The sequence below is a fragment of the Neophocaena asiaeorientalis genome, unplaced genomic scaffold (assembly GCF_003031525.2).
Source record: "Neophocaena asiaeorientalis asiaeorientalis breed wild unplaced genomic scaffold, Neophocaena_asiaeorientalis_V1.1 scaffold116, whole genome shotgun sequence".
In the NCBI taxonomy this organism is placed as follows: Eukaryota; Metazoa; Chordata; class Mammalia; order Artiodactyla; family Phocoenidae; genus Neophocaena; species Neophocaena asiaeorientalis.
The window spans coordinates 2,854,541-2,879,876 of NW_020174561.1; the positions used below are offsets into that span (position 1 = coordinate 2,854,541).

Sequence of the window (25,336 nt, forward strand, 5' to 3'; positions counted from 1 at the left end):
TTTTTTTTGCGGTATGCGGGCCTCTCACTGTTGTGGCCTCTCTCGTTGCGGAGCAACAGGCTCCGGACGCACAGGCTCAGCGGCCATGGCTCACGGACTCAGCTGTTCTGCGGCACGTGGGATCTTCCCGGACCGGGGCACGAACCCGTGTCCCCTGCATCGGCAGGTGGACTCTCAACCACTGCGCCACCAGGGAAGCCCCAGAAGTTTAAATTTTAATGAAGCCCAATTTATCAGTTTTCTCTTTGACAGGTTGTGCTTTTGCTCTTGTTCCTAAAAAGTCATCATGAAACCCAAGGTCATGTACATTTTCTATGTTATCTTTTAGAAGTTATTTAGATTCACACTTGACAATTAAATCTGTGATCAACTTAGAACTAATTTTTGTGAAATGTGTAAGATCAGTATCTAGATTTTTTTTTTCTGTAAGTGGATGTCCGTATTTCAGGAAAGATTATCCTTTCTCCACGGAATTGTTTTTGCTCCTTCGTCAAAGATCAGTTGGATATGTTTGTGTGGGTCCACTTCTGGGCCCTGATGTTATTAATTTGTGTCTTATCTCTTTTTTGTCTTTTGATTTCTTTCCTCCTGTTTTCAATTGCATTGATTTCTGCTATAAATTTTATTTTTCTTCTTTTGTTTACTTTGGATTTAATTTGCTCTTCATTTTCTAGTTTCCCAAAGTAGATGCTTAGGTTATTGATTTTAGATCTTTTTTTCTTTTCTCATACATGCATTCAGTGCTATAAATTTCCCTCTAAGCACTGCTTTTGCTGCATCCCACAGAATTTGGTAAGCCATGTTTTAATTTTCATTTAGTTCAAAATGTTTTAAAGTTTCTCTCGAGACTTCATTGATCCATGTGTTATTTAGAAGTATATTTAATCCCCAAATGTTTTGAAAATTTCCAGCTGTCTTTCTTATATTGATTCCTACATTGTTGTCTGAGAACAGACAACAGTGTATGAATTCCTTGTTGTTGTTGTGTTTTATGGCCTAGAATGTGGTCTGTCTTGGTGATTATTCCACGTAAGTTTGAGAAGAATGTGTGTTCTACTGTTGAAGTATTCTATAAATGTGAACCAGATCCAGATGGATGGGATTGAGTATTCTCTAAAAGATGAGCACTGTCTATTTTTTAGGTTCACTTGAAAACTACAACATTGTTTGTTTATTTAACTGAATGTACTGGAAATTATTTCCTGCTTCTGTGCTCATCTTACTGGCCTTGACATGCTTTGAAAATTAGTGGGGAAAGTACATTCTTATTTTTAAAAATATGTTTTGACTTTGGTATGCTTTTTTTGTCCCCAAACCCTTGCTCACTCCCCTTTTCTGTGGGTGGAGGTTGTGGTGGCAGCAAATTCCTGTGTTTTGTGGCATTTAAAATATTAGGAATGTGGTTGCATTGACTGAAGTTTTTCACTATGTCATGTAGATGTTTTTTCGGTCAGTGAAGTGCCAAGAAGAGAACTGTTGTCGTCTAAAAATAATTTAAATAGCACAGATCAGCAATTTCTACCTTTTTGAAAAAGTATTTAAAATAATTTTGATAATGTAGCAATAATTAATATGATTCTAAGAAAGAATCCTTTCACTTTTCAACTTTCTCAGTTTATTTCATCCAGTGAATGAGTGCACACTGCATTTTAAGTACTGTGCTAGGGCTGAGGGAACATACATGGCCCTTGTCTTTAGAGGATGAACAGTTTATTGGTGAAACATACCTCACATAGGAATCTATAACAAGTCATTCAGTGATAAGTGCTTCATTGGATGTGTAAATGAAATGTTATGGCTTAAGGAAAAAGGAATATATTGGCTACCAGAGGATCCCATGGAATCCAAAACAGAATTGAACAATAAAGTTTCAGGAACAGCAGGAGGCTGGGAAGCTCTGAGAACAAGAGTCAGTGGAACTTCTCTCAACTCCATTCATCTCTTCCCTGAACTCCTCAGTCTTATGACTCAGTTTGGAATTCTAAATTCCTGGGAGAGAATCTAAACTGACTGAGCTGTAGCACCTGTGCTTGTCCCTGGGAAGAGGCAGCAGTTCTCTAACAATTAGAAGTATTGGGGGTGGGGGACAGGCAGGACCTGCAAGGTAAGTTTATCATATATATAAAAGCTAGTGCAAATCCTACCAAGATACAGTACATGATTATTTATTTGGTCTCTCACTGACCTAAACCTTCTTTAGGTGCCATTGTTAAAAATGTTTGTTCTCTACTATACTGGCGTACTTTTTTAGTCACAACTTTGATCCTAGATTCGCAGGTAGTAAAGGTGTAAGAGTGTCTTTCGTGTTTTTGGAAGCTTGGGGTTTTTCCTGGTTCTCTTTATTTTCATTGACCAACTTGCTGAAAACTGAGGAATGCTGGAACTCCAGTTACTAGTTTTTATAAGCTGGTAGTAGAGCTGTTCTTATTATATAAAATCCTCACATCTTCCCCACTCCCCTGCCCCTGCTACCCACAAGTTCTTGATCTATTAAATGGTAAAGTTCTTTAAAAAAAAAAACTAATATGATATACCTTTTAAATACAGTCAGTTTCCTACTCCTTTGTAGGGGTTGCAGTCTAACATCTAGTTATGCATGGTCATTCGATTTCAGTAATAATAACCAGAGTTAGAGATGTTGGCTCATGCATTTAGAATAAAAATTGCCTTTTGAAACTAGCAACATTGAGCTTTCTGAGGAAGTATATAAACCTTGTTTTGTTGAATAAATTTATTTTTCAAATTACTGACTAGATCATTATTAATGTTTTACACTACAATTTTAAGTCTCTGAAATTGTAATAAAGTGTAAATCTTTTTTTTTTAATAGGTGCATGGAAGCTTGTACATATCTTTTTTTTAATATTATTTATTTATTTTTGGCTGTGTTGGGTCTTCATTTCTGCACAGGCTTTCTCTAGTTGTGGCGAGTGGGGGCTACTCTTCGTTGCGGTGTGCAGGCTTCTCATTGTGGTGGCTTCTCTTGTTGTGGAGCATGGGCTCTAGGCATGCAGGCTTCAGTAGTTGTGGCTCACGGGCTCTAGAGCGCAGGCTCAGTAGTTGTGGCTCATGGGCTTAGTTGCTACGACATGTGGAATCTTCCCAGGCCAGGGCTCGAACCCGTGTCCCCTGCATTGGCAGGCGGGTTCTTAACCACTGCACCACCAGGGAAGCCCTATAAAGTGTAAATCGTAAAAACAACTTCAGAACTATTCTTGCCTATCTGCAATCCCCACCCCCCTTTTTGCCTATCTAATTCTTATGCATAATGTATGGGAGAGTCTCAGATGTTGTACTTAAAGTCCTTAAGTTAGGTTGTACATTGAATTTAAACTGTTACTTACTCTTAGATTAACCTTCTCTTTGCATGTCCTTCCCCAGCTTGATTGTACATATGAAAGTCAAGCAAATTAAATGTGCTTATATATATAATATATAAGCACATTCCTGTGGTTATCTTTAAAAGCTTGGATAATTATGACTTGCTGCATATATAGTAACAAATATGAGCGATAGAGCCAACTGTATTTTAAACTTGCTTACTTGATTAGTCATGTTTAAGAGTTCAAAAGACTCAAAGGGAAAGTTTGTGAAAGAAATCATAGACTTTGACCTTCATTACAGACATAGGCTATCTCCTGGTACTAGCCAAAGTTTGCTTTTCTCTTACTTTATAGCTTTAGACACTGTAGTATGTTATTTTCATCAGTGTTCACTTCTAATTCTTTTTAAGGGGAAGGCTTTTAAAAGCTACTAGAAATGCTTCCTCAGGTATAGTTTTCTAAATCAGAAAGATGATGTTTTTATTTTTCTCAGACTTATACCACGATATGACACGAATAGGTCTTTTGTTTTTCTTTTGTGTGGTATTTTTCAAATCAATATTTAATTTTTTGAAAAGCTAAAATATTTACATGGTTTAAAATTAAGTGTATGAAAGGTAAGTGAAAAGTTTCTCTTTCATCCTATCCTACATTTATTTGCCCAGTCCCTCCTTGCCTGACAAAACCCATGCACACACGGAAAACCCTTAAACAGCTGGCAACTGTTACTAGCTTTCTGTGTCTTTTTCCAGATGGTTTTATGCATATTTAGGCAATGCAAATTATTTATTCTTGCTTCTGCTATTGCACATAAATGTTAGCATACTATACCCTTCATTTTATATCTTGCTTTTTTCTCACATAACAATGTATCTTGAAGGTCTTTCTTTATCATGAGTTAAAGAGCCTCTATTTTTTTTTTAAGCAGCTGTATAATATCCCATTGTATAGCTGAATTATGGCTTATTTAATAAATTGAGTGGGTATTTTTCTTGATGATCTAGAAAATTCCAGTTGCCTGAGTAATTTTGGATAATTTTAAGGTTCTGAAGGTTTGAATTAATAAATGTAAGATCTGAATTATTTTAATAGTTTTGATGGAAGTGTTTCTAAAATGAGTTATTCCTTTACCCTGGTTTAAATAGACCAAACTGAACTTATTTTAACGCCTATATGATAAGGTAGGTCATCTATGTGAACATTTTGGGTACCATATATTTTACTGTGTTGTATTTCCTTGCCCCAAAGTCTGTTGTTACTGTAGGATGCAAATTATCTAATCATCTTATGAATTTATTCATCTTGACCATGGTAATACTTTTTAGGGTTATTGCCAATCAGTTATAGCTCTTCTTTTATACTGTATGTTATATTATCTTTGATTATGTAATATTTCTCATCCCTGTTAATTACTAAAAACTTTTCTCTCAGTGTTTTATAAATTTATTACTGTTCCACATAGGCAAGATTGTTTGAGTAATGCTTGCCTATATTTTTTGAGTGCATGGGCTAGACTGCAGAGGATTTATGGCAACTCTGCTGTCAAGGAAACATTCCATTAGGCTTCCTTCTAGGAGATTTGTTCTTAGTATCTGTGAGTGCTAATGGGGAAACCCCTGTACTAGCTACATCAGAAATTGTAATTTTTCCTGTTCCAGGCTTTTTTTTGTTTCCAAATGAACTTTAAGTTTCTCAGCATGTTTGCTTCTTGTTGGCTTTTAATTCTGTATTTCATTTTATTCTTTAGTATTTACAGTCCACTAAAAAATATTTAACCCACTCATTTGTGTAGTTTGAAAGGACCTAATTACCTAACCAGTCCATTGGCATTTTTGAAGAGTCTTCTTTGTTAAGGCCTAGTGAAAAGAGGCACTGCTTTCTCCCTCTAATTTTTGATGGCTGAAGCTGACCAAAGTATTTTGTTAGGCAAGCTCATGTTGCGTATCCTCATAAGTAGTAGGCTACAATAGTAGGTTAAGTGTTAACACTTAAGGCATCCCATAGATGACCCCTGAACTGAGATTTGAAAGATGAATAGAGTTAGCTAGGTAAAAGGAGGGTGAGATGCAGGGTGTTTTGCCTTTGGGAGCATGGAATTGAAATGGAAGATCAGGATATGAGAAAGGATAATGAGTTAGACAAAGACAATCCCATGTGTCTCCAACATGCAGTGTGATAGATGAGAATGAGGGTGTACATGCATTCCTTTTTGTGATTGGGAATAAATTATTTCCCCCATCATTTAGCTAATATCCTGCATTGATGAGACCACATCTAAATATCATCTACTTCATTTTACCAGACTGATAAGGAATCCATAAATCAGGTCAGATGATGAATGATCGATATAAATTTTAGCTGGAAAGGAGATGACCTGAGGAATAGGGTTGTGGGGACACATCTCTAGGGAAGTGAATGTTCTTGCTGCTACACAGGAGTCAGTACGCTGTAATTAGTGAGGACAGTACACACCTCCACTTCTATATTGCTGTAGCTACAGTACCTAGCGCTGTGCCTATCACATAGCAAACACTCAACAGGTGTTTAAATGGATAATTAAAGATTAAAATACCTATGAGTGGTAATTGCTAGGAAAACAGGTTTAGGTTACATATTAATAATTTTCTAACTGAGCTGCTCCATGATGAGATAGTTTTTTCCCTCAAGTTGTAAGCTCCTCATTACAGCAGGCGTTCAAGCAAATGCTATTTAGTCATCTATTAAGAATGTTATATGAAGGATCTGACTATAAAAGCATCCCCTCCCTCCTTCCCCCCCGCAAAACACATAACTGGCCTTTCCAGCCTGTTTTATTTAGTGGGTTTTTTTTAAGTTGCTTAGCCTGTTTTCTTAGTGGGAAAGGTCATTGCATGTTAAAAAATAGTTATGTTAAATTTGGTTTGGCAAAAGGAATATATTGGCTTAGATAGTTCATTTTCTTTAGATTCAGAATTTTGTTGCTCTAATTGTTGCATCATTTTCTCACTCTAGGTAAGGCTGATCCAGGTTTTGTGGTCTGAAACTTATTCAATTTGGAGAGGCTGTCTTTAAGAAAAAGAATCAAAAACTAAATACAAAAATGAATGGTTATTTAGTATGAGAAAGGATCACAACAAGTAAAAAATACCATAAACATTACAAAATTCAGAAAAGTAGCTCCTTACTATTATAGCTTATTTCTGCTACTACTGACTGATACACCTCCTTAATACTTTTTATCTACTGTTTTTGGCCACATATTTATCAGTCGCCTCTTTACATGACAACAATCTTACATTTTCTATAGAGAAAATCTTTCCTCTTGTCCAAGGCTTGGCAAACTATGGCCTCTATACCAAATCCAGCCTGCTTGAGTTTGTAAATAAAATTTTATTGGAACACAAGTATCTCCAAATTATCTGTGGCTGGGTTTGCACACTACAGTGTAGAGTGGAAAGAGACCACCAAATGGCCCACAAAGCCTAAAATATTAACTGTCTGGCACTTTGCAGAAAAAGATTCCTGCTTAGTACATTTGATCAAAATTTATTGTTTCTTATTATTTATTGATAGTTGTAAAGCTGAAAGAAATTTTTTGAAAGCAGTTACAGGTAATGGCACATCTCTAATTTCCTTCACTTTGCTTAGAGGGTGCTTCTTGCCTTGGGAAAACTCCACCTCTTTGATCTCAGTTGGCTGGACCGCTGCCACCACCCCCAGAAATGTCCGTGAAGTTTGGTCATAGTATTCCACCCCCAGCAGGGAGCTGGACAGCACTTATTCAGATCCTTCTGCTTAGAGTTAAAGGTTGGGTCTGCGTGGATCATGTGGTCCAAGAGGGACAGGTTATTTCTGGGGCTGGGCAGATGTTGGGATAAGGCATCATTGGTGGAAATACCAAGATCACCGCCAGGGATAGCTGGAGAGGATCCCTTGGGAATGAGAGGGGTTGCTGCTACTTCATGTGTCCTCAAAGGAGAATAAGCTAAGCCTTATAAGGGACTTTTCCAAGTAAAGGAAACTTAACTTAACCTGACTTAAACTTAATTGACTTCATGGTAAATCTGCCTATAACTTAAACTTAACTGACTTCATGATAAATCTACCTGTGTCCTCAGGACATAGAATGTATATCTGTTTGAAGTTTTTCTTTTCACAAAGATCCTTTTCTCTCAGGCACTAGCAATCTTCTATTTCCCACCACCTTCACCACTGCCAGCCTCTCCCTTCCCTCCCCCAAAATAAGGTAAGAATCTTAAACCAAATGGGATCAGTAGAGAAATAAAATTATATTAAGGGTATATTTTTCTTAGAGAATCATTTAGATGGGATAGGGCAAAAATATGACAATATAGGAACTAGATGAATCAATGAGTATGGTGTACAGTGAATAGAAAATGAGGAGCTAATTGGAAAATGCATCCAGAGCTGACCAATGTATGACCTTTGGCAAATAAAGTGACGTCATCTATAAAATGAGGGGATTGTTTGTCATCAGAGAGCTTGGGTCTCAGCTGGTAACGTTAAACTTTGGTTAGCTGAGGTGAGCATCCTAGGGAACCCTTCCCACCTTCATTCCCTGAAAACCCAATCCTAAACTTCAGGTTTTACCATAAGCCAACTGACCTTGCAAGAGAGAAGCAGACAAAGGGAAGAGGCAACAAGAGAAAAACTCCTTTTAAGTAGGTCCACTTAAGCGGCAGGGAAGGGAGAAGCAGAAGAGAGCAAGCCATACCTGTGTGCTCACACTTTTAACAGTGTCCTCACCTGCTTGCAAACATGACCCAGTCTGTAATGAGATCAGTATCCCTCTCAGAGCCTTAATCTGTGTATAGTTATCCTTGAAGTAGAAAATTAAGAATACAGTAAGCCTTGCCATTTGTAGTTTTAGCATCTGTAAATACCAGCATTTGCAGGTAATGCTGAAGATCTGTGCCATATAATTTACAGTGTTCTAGATGTATGAATTTAAATCACAGGCACCATATGAGATGATGTGTGGCTGTGAGTTTACTGAGTGAGCTTCGTCTGTTGCACAGCGTATATCTTGTAGTAAGGCTTTCATTTATAAAGTGATTTCTTAAATGGTTTCAAAAAAGAGAGTGTACTGGTAATGAGAGTGAGCTCTAGAATTTTTATGATTTTACTTGTAATTTTAAACACAGGTCCAATATAAATGGAATGGAGGCAGGAGCTACAGTTACCTATTATAGGTTACTGTGCTTTTTAGTATCTTAAAACAATCCCCAACATCTGTTATGTATTGCCACAAACAAAGCGTCTAAAATTTTTGTGATTTAAAGCAATATCAATTTATTTTTCACGATTCTGTGGACTGGCTGGGTGTTTAGTCTTCTCCTGTCATCTGGGCTCACTCATGCAGTGGCATTCACCTGGCAGGCCTGATGGGAACTGGGCTCAGCAAGGGCAGGTGACATGATTGGGCCCATGTTCTCCATGTGGTCTTTTACCCCAGGGCAGCAGTTCTAAGAAGGCAAGGCACAATGTGCAAGTACTTTTCAAGCTCTACTTTGTTGAAATCTTACTGGTTAAAGCAAGTCGTATAGACATACCCAGCCCAGGGTCAGTGGGGGAGGAGAGTTTATAAAAGAACTTGGATTCTGAGAGGAATCAAGGGCCAATACAGGAACGATTAACCCGCTGTACCACATCTCCAAACTGTGTATCTCTGTTTATATCTCTCAACCGGAGTTGAACTGTTTGATGTTGCTTTAATATTGGCTGTAACTTTATTCCATACCACTCTTTCTTATCTCCCACCCCAAACAGCTTCTAAAACTCCCCTAGCACTTTCCCGTGGTAGGGTCTTTGTTGATGTGTCTACCTAGAATGCTGTTTCCTCTCCACTTCCCCCCAACTCTTTGCTCACCTGACTCATCCCTTTTCATCCTTCAGGTGTAGTGTCACTTTAGGGAAGCCTTTCCATGCTCGGTAGACTGTACACACTCCTTGCATACTGGATTTTTCCTTTATAGCATTTGTAGTAGTTATTAATGTCTGTTTGCCCTTTAGAACTCATGTTTCACGAGGACCGTGTCTATCTAATTCACTTTTGTGTTTGACCCCACTTTTATTCCTCCACCCCCATTGATCAGTCCTGTGTTCATAGTAGGTGCTCCGTAAACATTTGATGAATGAATACATCCAGCACCAGTTTTCTTAAATAGCTAATAAGACCTAAAAGACTACTTGTGCTTGGTCCTAAGGCAGTAGCTGCTTTTATATGGCTCCATTTTTCCTCACTGTTGGGATCCTGCTTTTTACTTACTGCTTTTGTGCTCCTCCTCTTCCAGTCCTCCAGCTTTGCTTTTTTAAGATTACTACTCCTTGTGGAGCCTTTTGTCTTTGATGTATTCTTTTTCAATCTCTACCTTTTCTATTGTTCTTTTTTCTTTCTTCTTTTGGTTATTTCTCATTGTGGAAATTACCAGGTAATAAAAATCTCTTCTTTCCAAAGTGAATTATTTGTTTTCTTTTTCTGGATAATTTTTACTGGTGCTCACCACTTATGAATCTTGTTTCTGTTTTTTAAATGGGTGGTTTCTGTATTGGGTTTTTAGGTTGCCATGTAACTTAGGTGGTGTTTTAATTATTTAGGAAATTGTTCTTTGAGATCACTGTATAATTAAGTAATTATAAGAATTCAAATTTTTTACAGTTAAATTTTTTTTAATTGAGGAATAACCAAACTCCTTATCTTTCTTTACTTTTAAAATTTCTTTTATGTTTCATATTAAAATTTCATGTTCAGGATAATAATGGGACATTTCATGTGAATGTGTCATCAGAGTATCTAGGAACATATTTAAAGCTTAGTTTTTATGTATTAAGAAAACTTAGGATGGATTTTCCCAGATTCATTTTTAGGAACTTGGGACCACACATGCAAGTAAAAAAAGCTGAAATCTTTTTTTTTTTTGTGGTATGCGGGCCTCTCACTGTTGTGGCCTCTCCCGTTGCAGAGCGCAGGCTCAGTTGCCGTGGCTCACGGACCCAGCCGCTCCGTGGCATGTGCGATCTTCCCGGACCAGGGCACGAACCTGTGTCCCCTGCATCGGCAGGCGGACTCTCAACCACTGCGCCACCAGGAAAGCCCAAAAGCTGAAATCTTTTGACTATTAATCTAGGCCATTGTGATTGCAGAAAAGACTTTTATTTATTCAATCATATGATTTCCTTTTCCATACTCAGTTTATTTTTCATATTCATTGAAAATATATTAAAAAATTTTTCTTTAACACCATTGTATGTTTTTTTGATTATTAAAACAGTAATCATTGTAGACAATTATTCAGTATTAAGTCATAGTACTTGTTGTAGACAGTTGTCAAGCAAGGATCTGTAACTCCTGGTGTTTTTCAGTCTTTTCCCTGTCATTAGCTGATTCTAAAATAAAAATCTATTTTCTTGACCTAAAATTCTTATTCTGACCTGTTATATAGTGTGGTTGTTCTGATAATATGATTTGAGTCTTATTCAAGATGAAACTCCTTTTAACAAAGTTAGTATTAGTATAGAGGGACTTGGAAGAAGTGGCAGGTTTCTTAGTTTTGGGTCAGAGTGGCAGTGGCTAACATGTGTAGAGGTAGCATTGACTCTGAGAAGAGAGCCACCTTCGCAAGCCTGTCATGACTGTGGAAGGGGGTTAAGAGTCTTGCATTGTTTTGAATCATTTGTGCTTTTAAAATTTTTCTATTTCAAAATAATTTCATAACTTACAGAAAAGTTGCAAATGCAGTACAAAGAATTCCTGTATATCCTTCGAATATATTTGTCAAACATTTATAACATTTTACCATGGGTTACCATTTTACCATTTATAACATTTTACTCTCTGTGTGTATATACGCGCATAATATTATTTTCTGAATCACTTGAGAATAAGTTGCTGATATGATGCCCCATATACTTCAGAGTGTGTATCCTAAAATAAAGGTCAATCTCTTTTTCATTATCATAGTATCATTATCAAAATCATAGTATGCAATTTTTAATTTAATTTAACACGTGTCTGCTTACTTGGGGCAAAGTATAGGTGACGTAGAAATATAGGCTTACAAAACTATTTTAGGTGCTTAAGGGAATTACAGTCTACTTAACGGATAGTAAATCAGTATAGAAAATTCTCTTTTAGAATAAGATCTGTCACATGACAAGATTTTATACAAAATACACAGAAAGGTACTCTAGAAACACGAAGAAAAAGCAGTCGTTTTCAACCTAGAGAATCAGCCAAATACTTCTTGACTGGTGCAGTCAGCCCCAGAGAGGTGGACATGCCATGCTGAAGGAGAGTGGGAGGGATTCACATCCCAGAATTCATCCTCCATTTTATTTCTGCCCTTGACAATGAAAGTTCTGAGGACGGATGTGCTATTTATTGCAGTAACTCACTACTGAAATATCAGTAATGTGTGAGATAGGGCAGGTTCTGTTTCTACAAAAATTGATAGAGTACTTTTTTCCCCTTTTAATTAACAAATTTTAACCCTAACATTATTGAGCTAATAAGAAATAGGTTTCCTTTTCTAAGCACTTGTCCTTAGGTTGTTTTTCAAGAATACCTTCTTGATTATGAAAGACAAAAAGTAATAGAGTTGATTAGCTATAATTACTTTAAAGGAATGGAAGGAATGTTTTTAAAAACTTAATTAAGCCACTGTCAATCTAGAGTTCTAGGGATAGTCACTGTTGTTATTATTTCTGGCATCTGTATATTAAATGTTATGCTATTCTTGCATTTACTATAATTATTCTGAATTAGTCAGAAAAGGCTTTTATAAGGTGTTATAGTATATAATATTCAGACTTTTGACAGGTTAAGATAAGAAGGAATGAAATAGGCACACTTAGACTGACGATAACATTGTAGCAAAATTTTGAAAATCCCATTACTGAAAATTGCTGGTTAGTTGGGTTCTTTAGTATTAAAAGTTTATGAATTGTTTATAATGCCAAACATGTTTGTGTGGAAAACTATAACATTGTTTCCAGGGTCTTTATTTCTTAAAAGCAGATGTTTTAGATTTTGTTTTAAATTTATGTAAATGTTTAAATGGGATTTGGGGGGTTTTGTTGTTGTTATTAAGTTCACATATACATCCAGACAGTGTTTTACATTGTTAATATTTGGTTCTTTTGACAAGGGGATTTCCATAATGGAATTTCATACTCTATTTAATAGCACATTTTTTTCTTTTGCAAGCTGTAACTTCTTATTTTCCAGTTAAAACGTAAAGTAAGGTTCTTAGAACTTTTTCTTGGTATCTAGTTTACTAATTGCTTTTCTGTTTAGAAGTGACTGCAGTTTGACAGCACCATACTAAAAAGGGCTGTAATTTATATGAATTTTCCTTGGAAAACAAATTTTCTCATCTGATTTTTAAATTTTTCAGCTTGGTCTTTAACATCTTTGTATAATGTGTGCAGAATCCATTTTTCTGATGGTTTCAGTGCTAGGGGTTTAGGGTCGGGGGCCTGTGGAGGTATCATGCTGAGGCTGTGCACGTGCAGCACACTGGTGTGTTCTGAGCAGGCCAGCGGCACACCCACATTCTTCAATCTGCTTTTTTAAAACCCAATGTCCTAGTTTCTAAGCTATCTACATAATTTTTAAAATGGCTCTTGTGGAACTTTTCCTGCTGCTTTGTGTCCTGTTCATGACCGTCTATGAAATTCAAAGATGAGTTTGGTCTGCAAAAGTTAAAAACAGCATCGATCACTGTTATCTGGGAAAGAAAGTTCTTCTGAAATTCTGATCTCCAGCGGTCACTGATCTTACATTTCTGACTTTATTATTATTAGAAAAGACTCGTGTGTAGAATAGGTCTTTGGAATTCTCTTGTCAAAGGAGGGCATTCCCTAGGCACAGTTAAGTAACCCAAAACAGTGTCACCTCCAAATCTTAATGTAGTCTCTTTTTTATTACAGTGCCCAGTATTCATTGAACTGATGTACCAGGTTACTTAATTGTCTCCTATTTCTGGTTATTTAAAAAACCATAATTAATATTTATTCGTATAACTATTTTGGTTTTTATATTTATATTAAAAATACAATTTTTGGTTTTATTTTAAATTGTTTCCTGAATTTCTAATTTAGGAGTGAGATTGCTGGATCAGAAAAAATTACCATTTTTAGAAGATTTGTAAGTGCTGTACCAGTAATGGGTGTATTAACTCTTACAGAAACTGGGATTGAATAGTTAACATTCTAGATTATAATATACAGGAAACTTAAATTAGAGTTAAATGAAAGTTTCCACTGGTTCATGATATAGTCATGAGGGAGGTGGCAGCGTGGTGTACTGGAAAACCCTAATGCACGTTCTAAGGTGTCCATTGTATGTAATGAATTAGCTTCTTTACTGTGCATCTAAAAGAGTACTAGTTAGGTATATCCTTGGGATAATTGGGACAGTCGTCACTCAAATCACTTTCCATATCTTCAGTATAGCTTTCAAGCTGTATGGCCAGGTGCAGTTCACTTTAAATCTTTTTTTTCCCCTCAGTTTTATCATCTTTAAAAAAGATGTTTGGGCTTCCCTGGTAGTGTAGTGGTTAAGAATCTACCTGCCAATGCAGGGGACACAGGTTCGAGCCCTGGTCTGGAAAGATCCCACATGCCGCAGAGCAGCTAAGCCCATGCGCCACAACTACTGAGCCTGCACTCTAGAGCCGGCACTCTAGAGCCCGTGAGACACAACTACTGAGCCCGCTCTCTAGAGCCCACGAGCCACAACTACTGAAGCCCACGCGCCCAGAGCCCGTGCTCTGCAACAAGAGAAGCCACCGCAATGAGAAGCCAGCGCACCACAGCAAAGAGTACCCCCCGCTCACTGCAACTAGAGAAAGCCTGCGCGCAGCAACGAAGATGCAACACAGCCAAAAATTAATTAATTAATTATTTTTTTAAAAGGAGATGTTAGAATTTATCTTCCAATATGATAATATGTTCAAAGTTTCCAGCACTGTAATTAGTAAACATAAATCTTGCTTTCAGGTTTGACTTAGTATCTTTACTTAAGGGGTTAACTGCTTCATGGATGTCAGACTTTACTGATACTACTACTTTGTTGATCAAATGTTCATTTTATTGGAAAACAGTATATAGTACAGGGAGTAAGAATACAGGATCTAAAGTCACAAATTGCCTGGATTAGAATTTCAGCTCAGCTGTGTGATATTGGGCAAATTATTTATCCTCTTTAACCTTGGGTTTCTCAAGCATAAAGTGAGGTTATAATAGTAATAACAATTGAGTTATGTTGGGTTGGCCAAAAGGTTCGTTTGGTTTTTTCCATAAGATGGCTCTAGTAGCACTTAGTTGTCTTTAACTTCATTGCAAACAATTTTGTTAGATTGTATGTGACAGTTGTCATATCAGTGTGCATTTAAAAAAAGACTTATCAAAATTGGTGAATTTTTGTGTAGCCATTTTAATATTGAAGATGGAAGAAAAAAAGCAACATTTTCAGCATATCATGCTTTATTATTTTAAGAAAGGTAAAAACACAACCGAAACGCAAAAAAAGTTTGTGCAGCATATGGAGAAGGTGCTGTGACTGACCAAAAGTGATCAAAAGTGTGACTGATCAAAACCACTGATCAGAAGTGGTTTGCGAAGTTTCGTGCTGGAGATTTCACACAGGATGATGCTCCATGGTCAGGTAGACCAGTTGAAATTGATAGTGATCAAATCGAGACATTAACTGAGAACAATCAGTGTTATACCACAAGGGAGATAGACGACATACTCAAAATATCCAAATCAAGCGCTGAAAATCATTTGCACCAGCTTGGTTTATGTTCATTGCTTTGATGTCTGGGTTCCACGTAAGTTAAGCGGAAAAAAACCTTGGCCATATTTCCACATGCACTTCTCTATTTAAACATAATGAAAACATTCCATTTTTAAAACAAATTGTGACGAGCAATGAAAAGTGGATACTGTACAATAATGTGGAGCAGAAGAGATCGTGGGGCAAGCAAAGTAAACCACCACCAACCACACCAAAGGCCAGTCTTCATCCGAAGAAGGTGATGTTGTGTATATGGTGGGATTGGAAGGGAGTTTTCTATTATGAGCTCCTTCCGGAAAACCAAATGATTAATTCCAATAAGTACTGCTCCCAATTAGACCAACTGAAAGCAGCACTAGACGAAAAGCGTCCAGAATTAGTCAACAGAAAACACATAATCTTTCATCAGCATAACACAAGACCTCATGTTTCTTTGATGACCAGGCAAAAACTGTTACAGCTTGGCTGGGAAGTTCTGATTCATCCGCCGTATTCACCAGACATTGCATATTCAGATTTCCATTTATTTTGGTCTTTACAAAATTCTTTTAATGGAAAAAATTTCACTTCCCCGGAAGACTGTAAAAGGCACCTGGAACAGTTCTCTGCTCAAAAAGGTGATAAGTTTTGGGAAGATGGAATAAAAAGATGAATATGTTGTTCAATAAAGATCTTGGTGAAAATGAAAAATGTGTCTTTTATTTTTACTTAAAAACCGAAGGCACTTTTTGGCCAACCCAATATCTTAAAGTGCGTATTAGCACATTCCTTACACATTTTAAGCCTAAATGAATGTTAGCTTTCAATAATTATTTTTAGTATAGTTATTATATTAGTTATTACTACATAAGCAATTACTTCAAAAAGTAGTTTAAAATAACAATAAATGTTTATTTCTTCAGGTCCAGAATTTAGGAGCAGGTTGGCAGGGGGTCCTGGTTCAGGGTCTCTCACGAGATTGCAGTCAAGGTGTTAGCAGAAGCTGTGGTTATCCTAGTGTTATTTTGAACCTAATGGCTATAAATTTTATATTTTGCAGACTATGTCTTCAGCAGTGGTACAGTTATATGCAGCAGATCGGAACTGTATGTGGTCAAAGAAGTGCAGTGGTGTTGCTTGTCTTGTTAAGGACAATCCACAGAGATCTTATTTTTTAAGAATATTTGATATCAAGGTGAGTTTTATTTTGCTTCCACTTAAACTGTAGGGTTTTCTACCTCAATTGTAATTTATAATAGTATAGATTTGTTTATCCTGTATGTAATATTTATGCTAGAAGAGTGAAGCTTGGTTTTAGATATTGAACCATGGGCACTGTGACCAAATTGGGAATACATTCTAAACCAGGACATGAATAGTTCCCCATTTTATCTGTCTGCACATTAAAGGTTTTGTTGGTTTGTCTGTTTTTATTCCTTTGGGTCTTGAGCTTTTCCCACATTCTCTCCTTTTCTAATGATACTCTTTTTATCCCATCCTGTCCATTACAGACTAGTGTATGTAGTTCTTTCAGAGAGCTACAAAAGTATATTTAGCCTGGTGTGTACTTAACTTACTTCGGCCTGGGTTTAAAGCATTATACAATATCTGTAATAAAGTATTTGCTACCCATTTTATGTTGTTTGTCAACATAGGTATGTTCCGATTTTCACAGCTCTGTATCCCTCACTCTTAAACATAAATCCACCTTGTCTTAGATTGGATGCCCTTTGTCAGGAATTCATCTCTGATAGTCACTAAAAATAATTTTTTGGCTGAGATGAAGTCTCCATTTATCTTTTAAAATCTTTTCCGTGGGTAAGCCTCCTTGCTTAATATTCATATGTGGCTATAAGTATAATGGGATTGTAGTTACAGAAAAATAAAACGGAGTTTGAACTCCTGGACGATACTTATGGTTAGACAGATTGTATTCAAACTGGTTTACTTCCCTGGGCTCCGGCTTACTTATTTGTAAAATGGGATAACCATCTGGATCTGTTGCAGAGTATTCCCCTGAGATTAAATGATATTTAAGTTACTGCACTTTGTACATTAGAAATTTGTAACATCCCCTTCTCCATACCCCAAGACAGCTGAGAGATGTGGCATACTCCTGTTACTAACAGTAGCTTACTTACTATGGCAGTGATTCTGGGGGATGGGGAACACATGCATAGTTTGAAAGACACTCCTAAGTCCTTGGATATATTTATTTCTCACCACCAAGGAGAAGCACTGTTTAGAAATCAAATGTACATATAACTCCACTGAGAAGAAAGGGATTCTATTACAATGGTCATAATGTGTGTACAGCATTTTAAAATACTTTAAAATTGTGGTCTATGTAGAACCTTGCATTTCAGAATAGGGCAATGGGGGCTTCCCTGGTGGCGCAGGGGTTGAGAGTCCACCTGCCGATGCAGGGGACGCAGGTTTGTGCCCCAGTCCGTGAAGATCCCACATGCCGCGGAGCGGCTGGGCCCGTGAGCCATGGCTGCTGAGCCTGCGCGTCCGGAGCCTGTGCTCCGCAATGGGAGAGGCCACAACGGTGAGAGGCCCGCGTACCGCAAAAAAAATAACAACAACAACAAAACCAGAATAGGGCAATGATTATATTTCTCTAACCATTCATCTCCAATTATAGATAGCCATTGCTAAATACTTGGAATTAGCCAAGTAGAATTGGCTACCTTTGGTTTAAGGTTAATTATATTTCTTGTACTACAGCTATCAATATGACAGTCACCATGGATCTCTTAACCATAGTTTAACCTCGGTGCACTTTAATCCTCAGTCTCCTTCTGCACGTGATTGATACTGTTTATACCAATGTTTAATTAGACCACTCTGCAAAACTTAGAAATTCAAAGATTGTTAATGAGCAGTACAGAGAAGACTTATTTGACCCTCCCAGCATCTACAGAATTGAGGAAAAGAATGAAATCCTTCTGTAATATTTGATAGCATACAGTCTAAGTACTGCTGATGGAACTATGCATTGATAATCAGTGCATATATAAAAGTATGCTACCCCTTCTGTCTAACGTTGATGATCTAGTAAGTGTTTGGTTATGTATTTGGCCAAGTAACTATATTTGGAAATGCTTGGCTAATGAGATTATATCTTAGCATACTGAATTCAACTCACTTGGTATGTAGTTTTTATGAAAGAAACATTATCCAGTATTTACTGTTACTACTTACTAAATTATGTGATATGTTACTTACGTATTATACATATATGTGGGCTGTGTGTATGTAAAAGCTAGTATTAATATAAAGTTTCTTTAATATGAGTCATCTGCTTTTTTTTTTTAATTGGCTGCATAGGGTCTTCGTCGCTGCGTGCGGGCTTTCTCTAGTTGCAGCGAGTGGGGGCTACTCTTTGTTGTGGCGTGTGGGCTTCTCATTGCCCTGGCTTCTCTTGTTGCGGAGCACCGGCTCTAGGCACGCGGGCTTCAGTAGTTGCAGCATGCAGGTTCAGTAGTTGCAGCTCGCGGGCGTTAGAGCTCACGGCCTTCAGTAGTTGTGGTGCGTGGGCTCAGTAGTTGTGGCTCGCGGGCTCTAGAGCGCAGGCTCAGTAGTTGTGGTGCACGGGCTTAGTTGTTCCACGGCATGTGGGATCTTCCCAGACCAGGGACTGAACCCACGTTCCCTGCATTGGCAGGTGGATTCTTAACCACTGTGCCACCAGGGAAGGCCCATCTGCTTTGTTTTTGTGTGTGTGTGTGTGTGTTTTTTTCCAAGAGGCTTACTTTTTGGTAGTTCTTACTTTAACTTTTACTTTTTTCTAGGATGGGAAACTATTGTGGGAACAAGAGCTATACAATAACTTTGTATATAATAGTCCTAGAGGATATTTTCATACCTTTGCTGGAGATGTAAGTCATATTTTCTTTATTGCCCTGTTTAATGTAATTACTGTTACATTTGTCTATGGAAAGTAATTTTGAGCTTTTTGTGTAAACATTGTATAAAATATAAAGAATTATTTTACTTTTAAAAGCCTCCATATTATGGCTTAGTAGGAAGCAATGGCTAAGATTTTAAAGGAAAAAAAAAGGTTTCAAAGAGTACTGTAAATGTAATTTGGTATGTAGAAAAGAGGTTTGTTTTTTCGTCTTCTCTTTCTTTAGTCAGATAGTTTTACCTCTGTGTGACTTTGGACAAATAGTTTAACCTCTCTTGAGTTTTAGTTTTCTTATCTATAAAAGTGAAACCACTAATCCATGGTAACTTTTAAAAATTGAAGATTATATTGCTGTTCAAATTATTTTGTGAAAGAATATGATCTAGAAGAGTACTAAAATATAGTAAGTAGAAGGATTTTTATACCATACACTCACAGGACTTGTCTGAGTGACTGGATTATGGGTGACTTTAATTTTTTTTGTTTTCATATTTGTATTTCCTAAATTTTCTACAATAAAAGGTTGGATTAGATGATATGTCCATCTTTTCAAAAAGTGTTTTCTTCCTTATTTGTTATTTTTCACATTTTTCTGGATTGTGTACAAATATATGTACATATATAAAAGTGTGGACTAAATGCCATAATAATGCAGGGTGTTTCCACACTTCTAATAATTTACATGAATTAAGGTTATAATTTAAATAATATCTGAAAAACGTAGGGTTGATCTGCATTTGATCAATGTTTCCAGCGTTTGCCTTTTCAAATCCAAATGTTTATAGAGCTCTTTTGAAGGATCAAATTCTATTTACTATTTTGTTCTTTTAATTGAAGATGAAGTATTCAGTTTAACATTTGAGTGTCTACTGTGATAGGTAACCTCTCTAATAGTACTCTTTTACTCTACCTTCTCTATGCTTTTTGCCTTCTTAAGTTATAAGTTATAACTTTAAGTCATAAAGTAAGTTCTTGTCTGCTAATAAAGTGAAACTTTTCTTCTTCAGAGTGTACTTCTATTGGTTATTAATTTTTTTGTTAAGTAAAGCTAGATTTGTGGTTTTTGTTGTTTACCTTTTTTGATGAAAATATTTCAGACCTGTCAAGTTGCCCTTAATTTTGCCAATGAAGAAGAAGCAAAAAAATTTCGAAAAGCAGTTACAGACTTGTTGGGCCGTCGACAAAGGAAATCTGGTAAACTTTTTAAAAAAAAATTCCTTTAAACAGGAGCTGGCTATGGCTCATGGGGCAGATCTGGCCTGCCATCTGTTTTTGTAAATAAAGTTTTATTGAAAAACAGCTATGCTTGTTGGTTTACATATTGTCTTTGGCTGCTTTTTTTCCACAACACAGTTGTCTAGTTATGACAAAGACTATGTGACGCATATCTGGCCCTTTACAAAAAACAGGTTGCTAATCCTTACCTTACAAGAAATACTATTTTTATTGAAAGCTGATTTTTTTCAGATTTATTAAAGAACTCATTCCAATAACCTTTTCTGTTGATAACATTTTACATATACTGACTCTTAACTTTGCATTTTTATGACATTATTTGTAACTGACATTTACAAAAATATTTTATAGTTTGTGAACAAATACTTTAGGCAAGCCTAGAAGCAAATAAGCAAAGTTGCAAACAAGATCTGTAAACATTGCCTTGTCTCTATTTTGTCCCTAATGTTGTATATTGTAAAATTATAAGGAGCTTAGTTTAATGCATGAGACTTTAATACATATAAGACAATTAGAGAACGACGCAGGATAGTGTAAAGCTTTAAATTCATTGATGTGGAACTATTTGACAGCTGTCACATACCAGGCCTTTCTGTTGTAACGTGGGAGAAGGGTGATTACGAAAAGTGAACCTCTCCAAAATCATCTTCTTAAGCAGGTCACTTTTAGGAGAAATAACATATGGGAGTTGAGATCAGCAAATAAATCCCCTTAAAACTAACCATGCCCATATATTCTTTGAAAAGTCTGTACATCCAAGTATACATGTTACCCCAGTCTGAAAATCACTGTATTCAAGGATGTGCTTTACCAATAGGAGGGAATAAGTCATGAAAAAGGAAGGCACTGGATCCTGAAAACAGAAATGTAAACATGTGTGTTACATTTTATATATGTTTATTGTTATTTTAATGGGTTTCCGAGAGGAAGGTAATGTAAAAATGAAAATGAAATGAACTAAGTTGTTGCCTTACTTACTGCCATCTTATATATCCCCCTTGTAATGAGTGAATAGGAGAATTATTAGGAGCCTATTGTTTTTTGTTACTTCTTTTTGGGGCCAAGGGTGCTTACCACTTGATTCCATGCTGTGGAAGAATTTAATTCTATGGAATAATTCACGGTTCAGTTCTTATTTCAATGACATGTTGTGGTGCCAGGCCAGGGACTCCCTGGGACTTCTTTTAGTCAAACTGTGTGACTAAATTTTCAATTAAAAAAAAAGTAAAAAATACTTCTTAAAATATAGAATAATTGACTTTTGAAATAGATAGGTCACTTGAAGGTGTCTTTTAACTGGTATGGGAATTCTGTTTTATACAATTCCTAAGCTTTTAGGCATAGTGTTTTCAGAAGCAGAAGATCACAGCATATGGGAGACAGCTGATTGATTGTTGGGTAGCCCCTTCATGCTAAGTCAACCTTCAGCCTTGCCTCTCTTTAACTTAGATGCACGGGGTCCAACTTTTGGAGCAACAAAGAATTAGTGTTTTCTTTTCCTTCCATTAGCCATTTAATGTTGGAAGCCATCTACCATGCCCTCCTTAGGCCTACACTTCTTTAGCTTAACCAGTTCCAGTTTCTTATTCCTCCCATGATATGATTCATAGACTCATCATACTGTATAACTTACAGACTCATCATACTGTATTCAGAGCACTATATACTGTGCTCTGAATGCCCTGTACATTTTTATGTCTTCTTCAAATGATCCAGATTTGAGAAGATGGTCCAGCTCAAATATGATGTCCAGATTTGAACACAGTAATCCAACAGTAGTATGACTAGTACTGTGATACTAAAAACGTCCCCTAATATGATTAAACACTGTTCTGGTAATGTTTCTAGCAAATACATCACACCATCAACTCCCATTCTTGGTTCAACCAAACCTTCTCTTTTTTTCATAAGAATGGCTCTCAAGCCAGGATAGTGTCATGTTTCTTAAGTAATTGCTTTTTAGAACTTATACTCTGAACTTTACATCATCTCAGCATATTTCCATATTTGTGGCATCGCCAATTTAAGAAGTATTTCCTTTGTGGATGCAGAGGTAACATCACCTTGGAAATTGGGGATTTGACATTCATTGACATTAGATAGGATGTGCTTACATCAAATATTTCAGAAAATTACTTCATCAGACCACCAGATGGAGTAATACATTTATATTTCCCATTGCCAGGATTTTCAACTTGTCCCTCAATTAAATCCTATTAATTTTAGGATTGTGGCTGTTTATAAACTAAATATTTTATTATATTATTATTTATGGCTATTTGTCTTATAATTTTGGAAAATTTTGTATTAGAAAAATCTGTGGAAATTATATTTGTTGAAAATTCTTCAACCAGTTTTGAGCTTTCTTGAAACCAAAATTGTGTCAAACCTGGTATGTAAGAGTATGAATGCAAAGAGTTAATAGAAGTTCTCCTGGTATTACTCCTACTTAATTGGCTATAGCTTCTAAGTATTATTTTGGTCTCGCCCATAGCTCAGGCATCTCTAGGTATTTCCATTATCTTTATGCTTTCATTCAGTCCCATAGCTTTGAACACTGTCTATATACTGCTGACTCCCAAAGTTTTCTCCTGTTGACCTCGCCCCTGACTTTCAGACTTGTGTGCTCCAGCTGGGTATCAGAATAGCCTTCAGACCTAGTATGTGTGAGCAGAACACCTGACCCGTGTTCCCCAAGCCCCAGTTCAACCTGCTCCTCCTCCTCTCCTAGCTGTCCCCATCCCAGTAAAAGGCGTTGGCTCCACCTTGTCAGTCTGGCTCACAGTGGTTCTTCATAAACCCTATCAGTGAGTCCCATTTTCTCTATCTTCAAAAACAAGTCCTGGATCTGTCTCACCACCTCTGTTGCTACCACCCTAATCCAAGCTACCGTTGTCTGTCATCGGGACTACCCTAACTCTCACTCGTCTCCCTGCTGTCACTGTATGCCCCCTAGTAGCTCTCTCCCACATAGTAACCAGGCAAAACTTTTAAAAACATAGATTGGATCATGTCACTTCCCCTATTCAAAAGCCTGTAAGAGCTTCCTATCGTATATAGAACACAATCTATATTCCTTAGCCCATGCCCTGTGGGACCCTACACGCTCCAGTTCCCTGGTTCTCCTTCTGACTTCTCTCCTTCTGCTCTTCCTTTGGCTCACTGCAGTCCAGTATTATGGTGTTCCTTCATGCTCCTCCCTCCTGAGGGCCTTTCAATATGTTGTTCCCTTTCTTGCTTTATTCAAATGTCTGCTCAAATGTCAGTTCCTCAGAGAAACTTGTTAACCACTTATATATGGACGTAGGAATAAGACAGTTTAGATGAGTTGATTTTTTATGTTGATTTTTGTATTGCATATGTCTAATAATATTCCTTTAATTTATTTCCTAACAGAGAAAAGACGAGACCCTCCAAATGGTAAGCTCTTTGATAATTATTGATCAAAAAGATTTTAGATTATAATTTAATCCTTGTGGAAACAGGTATCATACATTAATACCTAGTATTTAATATCTACGATTAAATACTGTAGTTTATTGTGTTCTTATTTTAAAATAAATAACAGAGGGGACTTAGAAATGTACTATTCTTTGGCTTTTTTCTAGTATGAGGGAAGACTATAGGGTGAATATCACTATTATATCTTAATTCCTTATTCACAGTTGTTTAAGTTTAGAAATTGTACAACCTGGTCTTAATGTCTTCCTTAAAAGTGGTAAATTTTTATCTAGCATATTTGTTCATTTCCTATTTTCATGTTAGTCTTTTTTCTTCTTATTTCAAAAGATTATTTCACACTGGGAATATAAAACTAGCCCCTTTCAAGAATGAGCACTTAACTATTCTGGTGTGTTTAAACAAATAGTAGCTGTGCCTACTGTGCTGGTGCGTTTAGAACACATAGTAGCTGTGCATAATTCTCCTTAATTTGCTAACGAATACTTGAAGTAATATGGATTCATTTATTTAATGTATATGTATATTTATACCAAAGAATAAAAGCAGAATACGAAGGTCCCAGATCTCTAGGGCATAGAGTCTCATCCTGGGCCCCATAAACCCTCGCTGAAACTTTGTGCCAAATATTGTAAGTATATATGTTCTTTTCTCTGGGGAGAGAGGATCCTTGGATTTCATTAGATTGAAATGGGACCCCTGACCCTATGATAGTAAAGAACATTGCTCCAGGAGCCTTCGTTATAATGGGGAATATAGCTGCTGCGTTTTAAAGGCATCTCAAATTCTCTCATCAGAATTTAGAGTGATTATTCAGGGAAACACTTAATATAGTACAGAGTCCTTAATATATGACAACTGTTAGTGGTTGTTGGGTTTTTTTCTTTTAAGCCAATATATTGCCTTCTGATTTTGTCCTTAAATTTGTTTTCCTGATACAAAAACATGAACCAAATATTGCTGTATTAAATTTTGGTTTACTTTAGTATAATTTTAAAAAACTCTGTACCTTCAGTAGTGCTTACCATGTGCCAAGTGTTGTATACTTTGACTTTCTCTTTTAAATGGAAATTTTTAATACGTTATAGGGCTGCTTGGAGATAAATGAAGTAATCAAAGTGTTTAGCATGGTGCTTAATCAGTATAGTTATCATGATGAAGACGATGACAGTGATAACAATAGCAGCTACTATTTAGTGATCACTTACTACCTGCCAGGCACTGTCCAGAAACCATATGAAGTAGCTGCTCTCATCCCTACTTCAGATGAGTAAACAGGCACAAATAGGTAACTTGCTCAGGGTCACAAAACTAGGAAAGTGGAGCAAGATTCAGTCTCAAGTGTTCTAACTCAAGAGCCTGCCCCCTTAACCACTGTGCTGTGTCAAGATGATTTTGAAGGAGAAACTGAGACCTGGAGAGAGTAAGTAACATGCCTTGAGGTATGCAGCTAGTATGTCACAGAAACAAAGGAAGCAGAAGCAGCTGAGCCAGAAGTCCTTCATCCGTGAACCTTTAATGTGGCGTTAGAATTTTTCCTCCTTGTTCTGTGCTCAATATTTTAATGTCTTTTTAAATTTATTAAACTATTTGGCATTCTGTGAGCATATATTAAATACCAGTGCA

At 36.7% G+C, this 25,336-nt stretch overlaps 1 protein-coding gene across 1 annotated transcript in view; it reads left to right on the forward strand.

Annotated features, from left to right (window-relative positions):
- WASL (WASP like actin nucleation promoting factor) overlaps positions 1 to 25,336 on the forward strand; it is a 65,279-nt gene that overhangs the window by 15,070 nt on the left and 24,873 nt on the right. The window contains exons 2-5 of the mRNA XM_024757781.1: positions 16,163 to 16,297; positions 18,900 to 18,986; positions 20,113 to 20,209; positions 23,648 to 23,671. Coding sequence (XP_024613549.1) covers positions 16,163 to 16,297; positions 18,900 to 18,986; positions 20,113 to 20,209; positions 23,648 to 23,671 — 343 coding nt within the window. The remainder of the gene's footprint in view (positions 1 to 16,162; positions 16,298 to 18,899; positions 18,987 to 20,112; positions 20,210 to 23,647; positions 23,672 to 25,336) is intronic.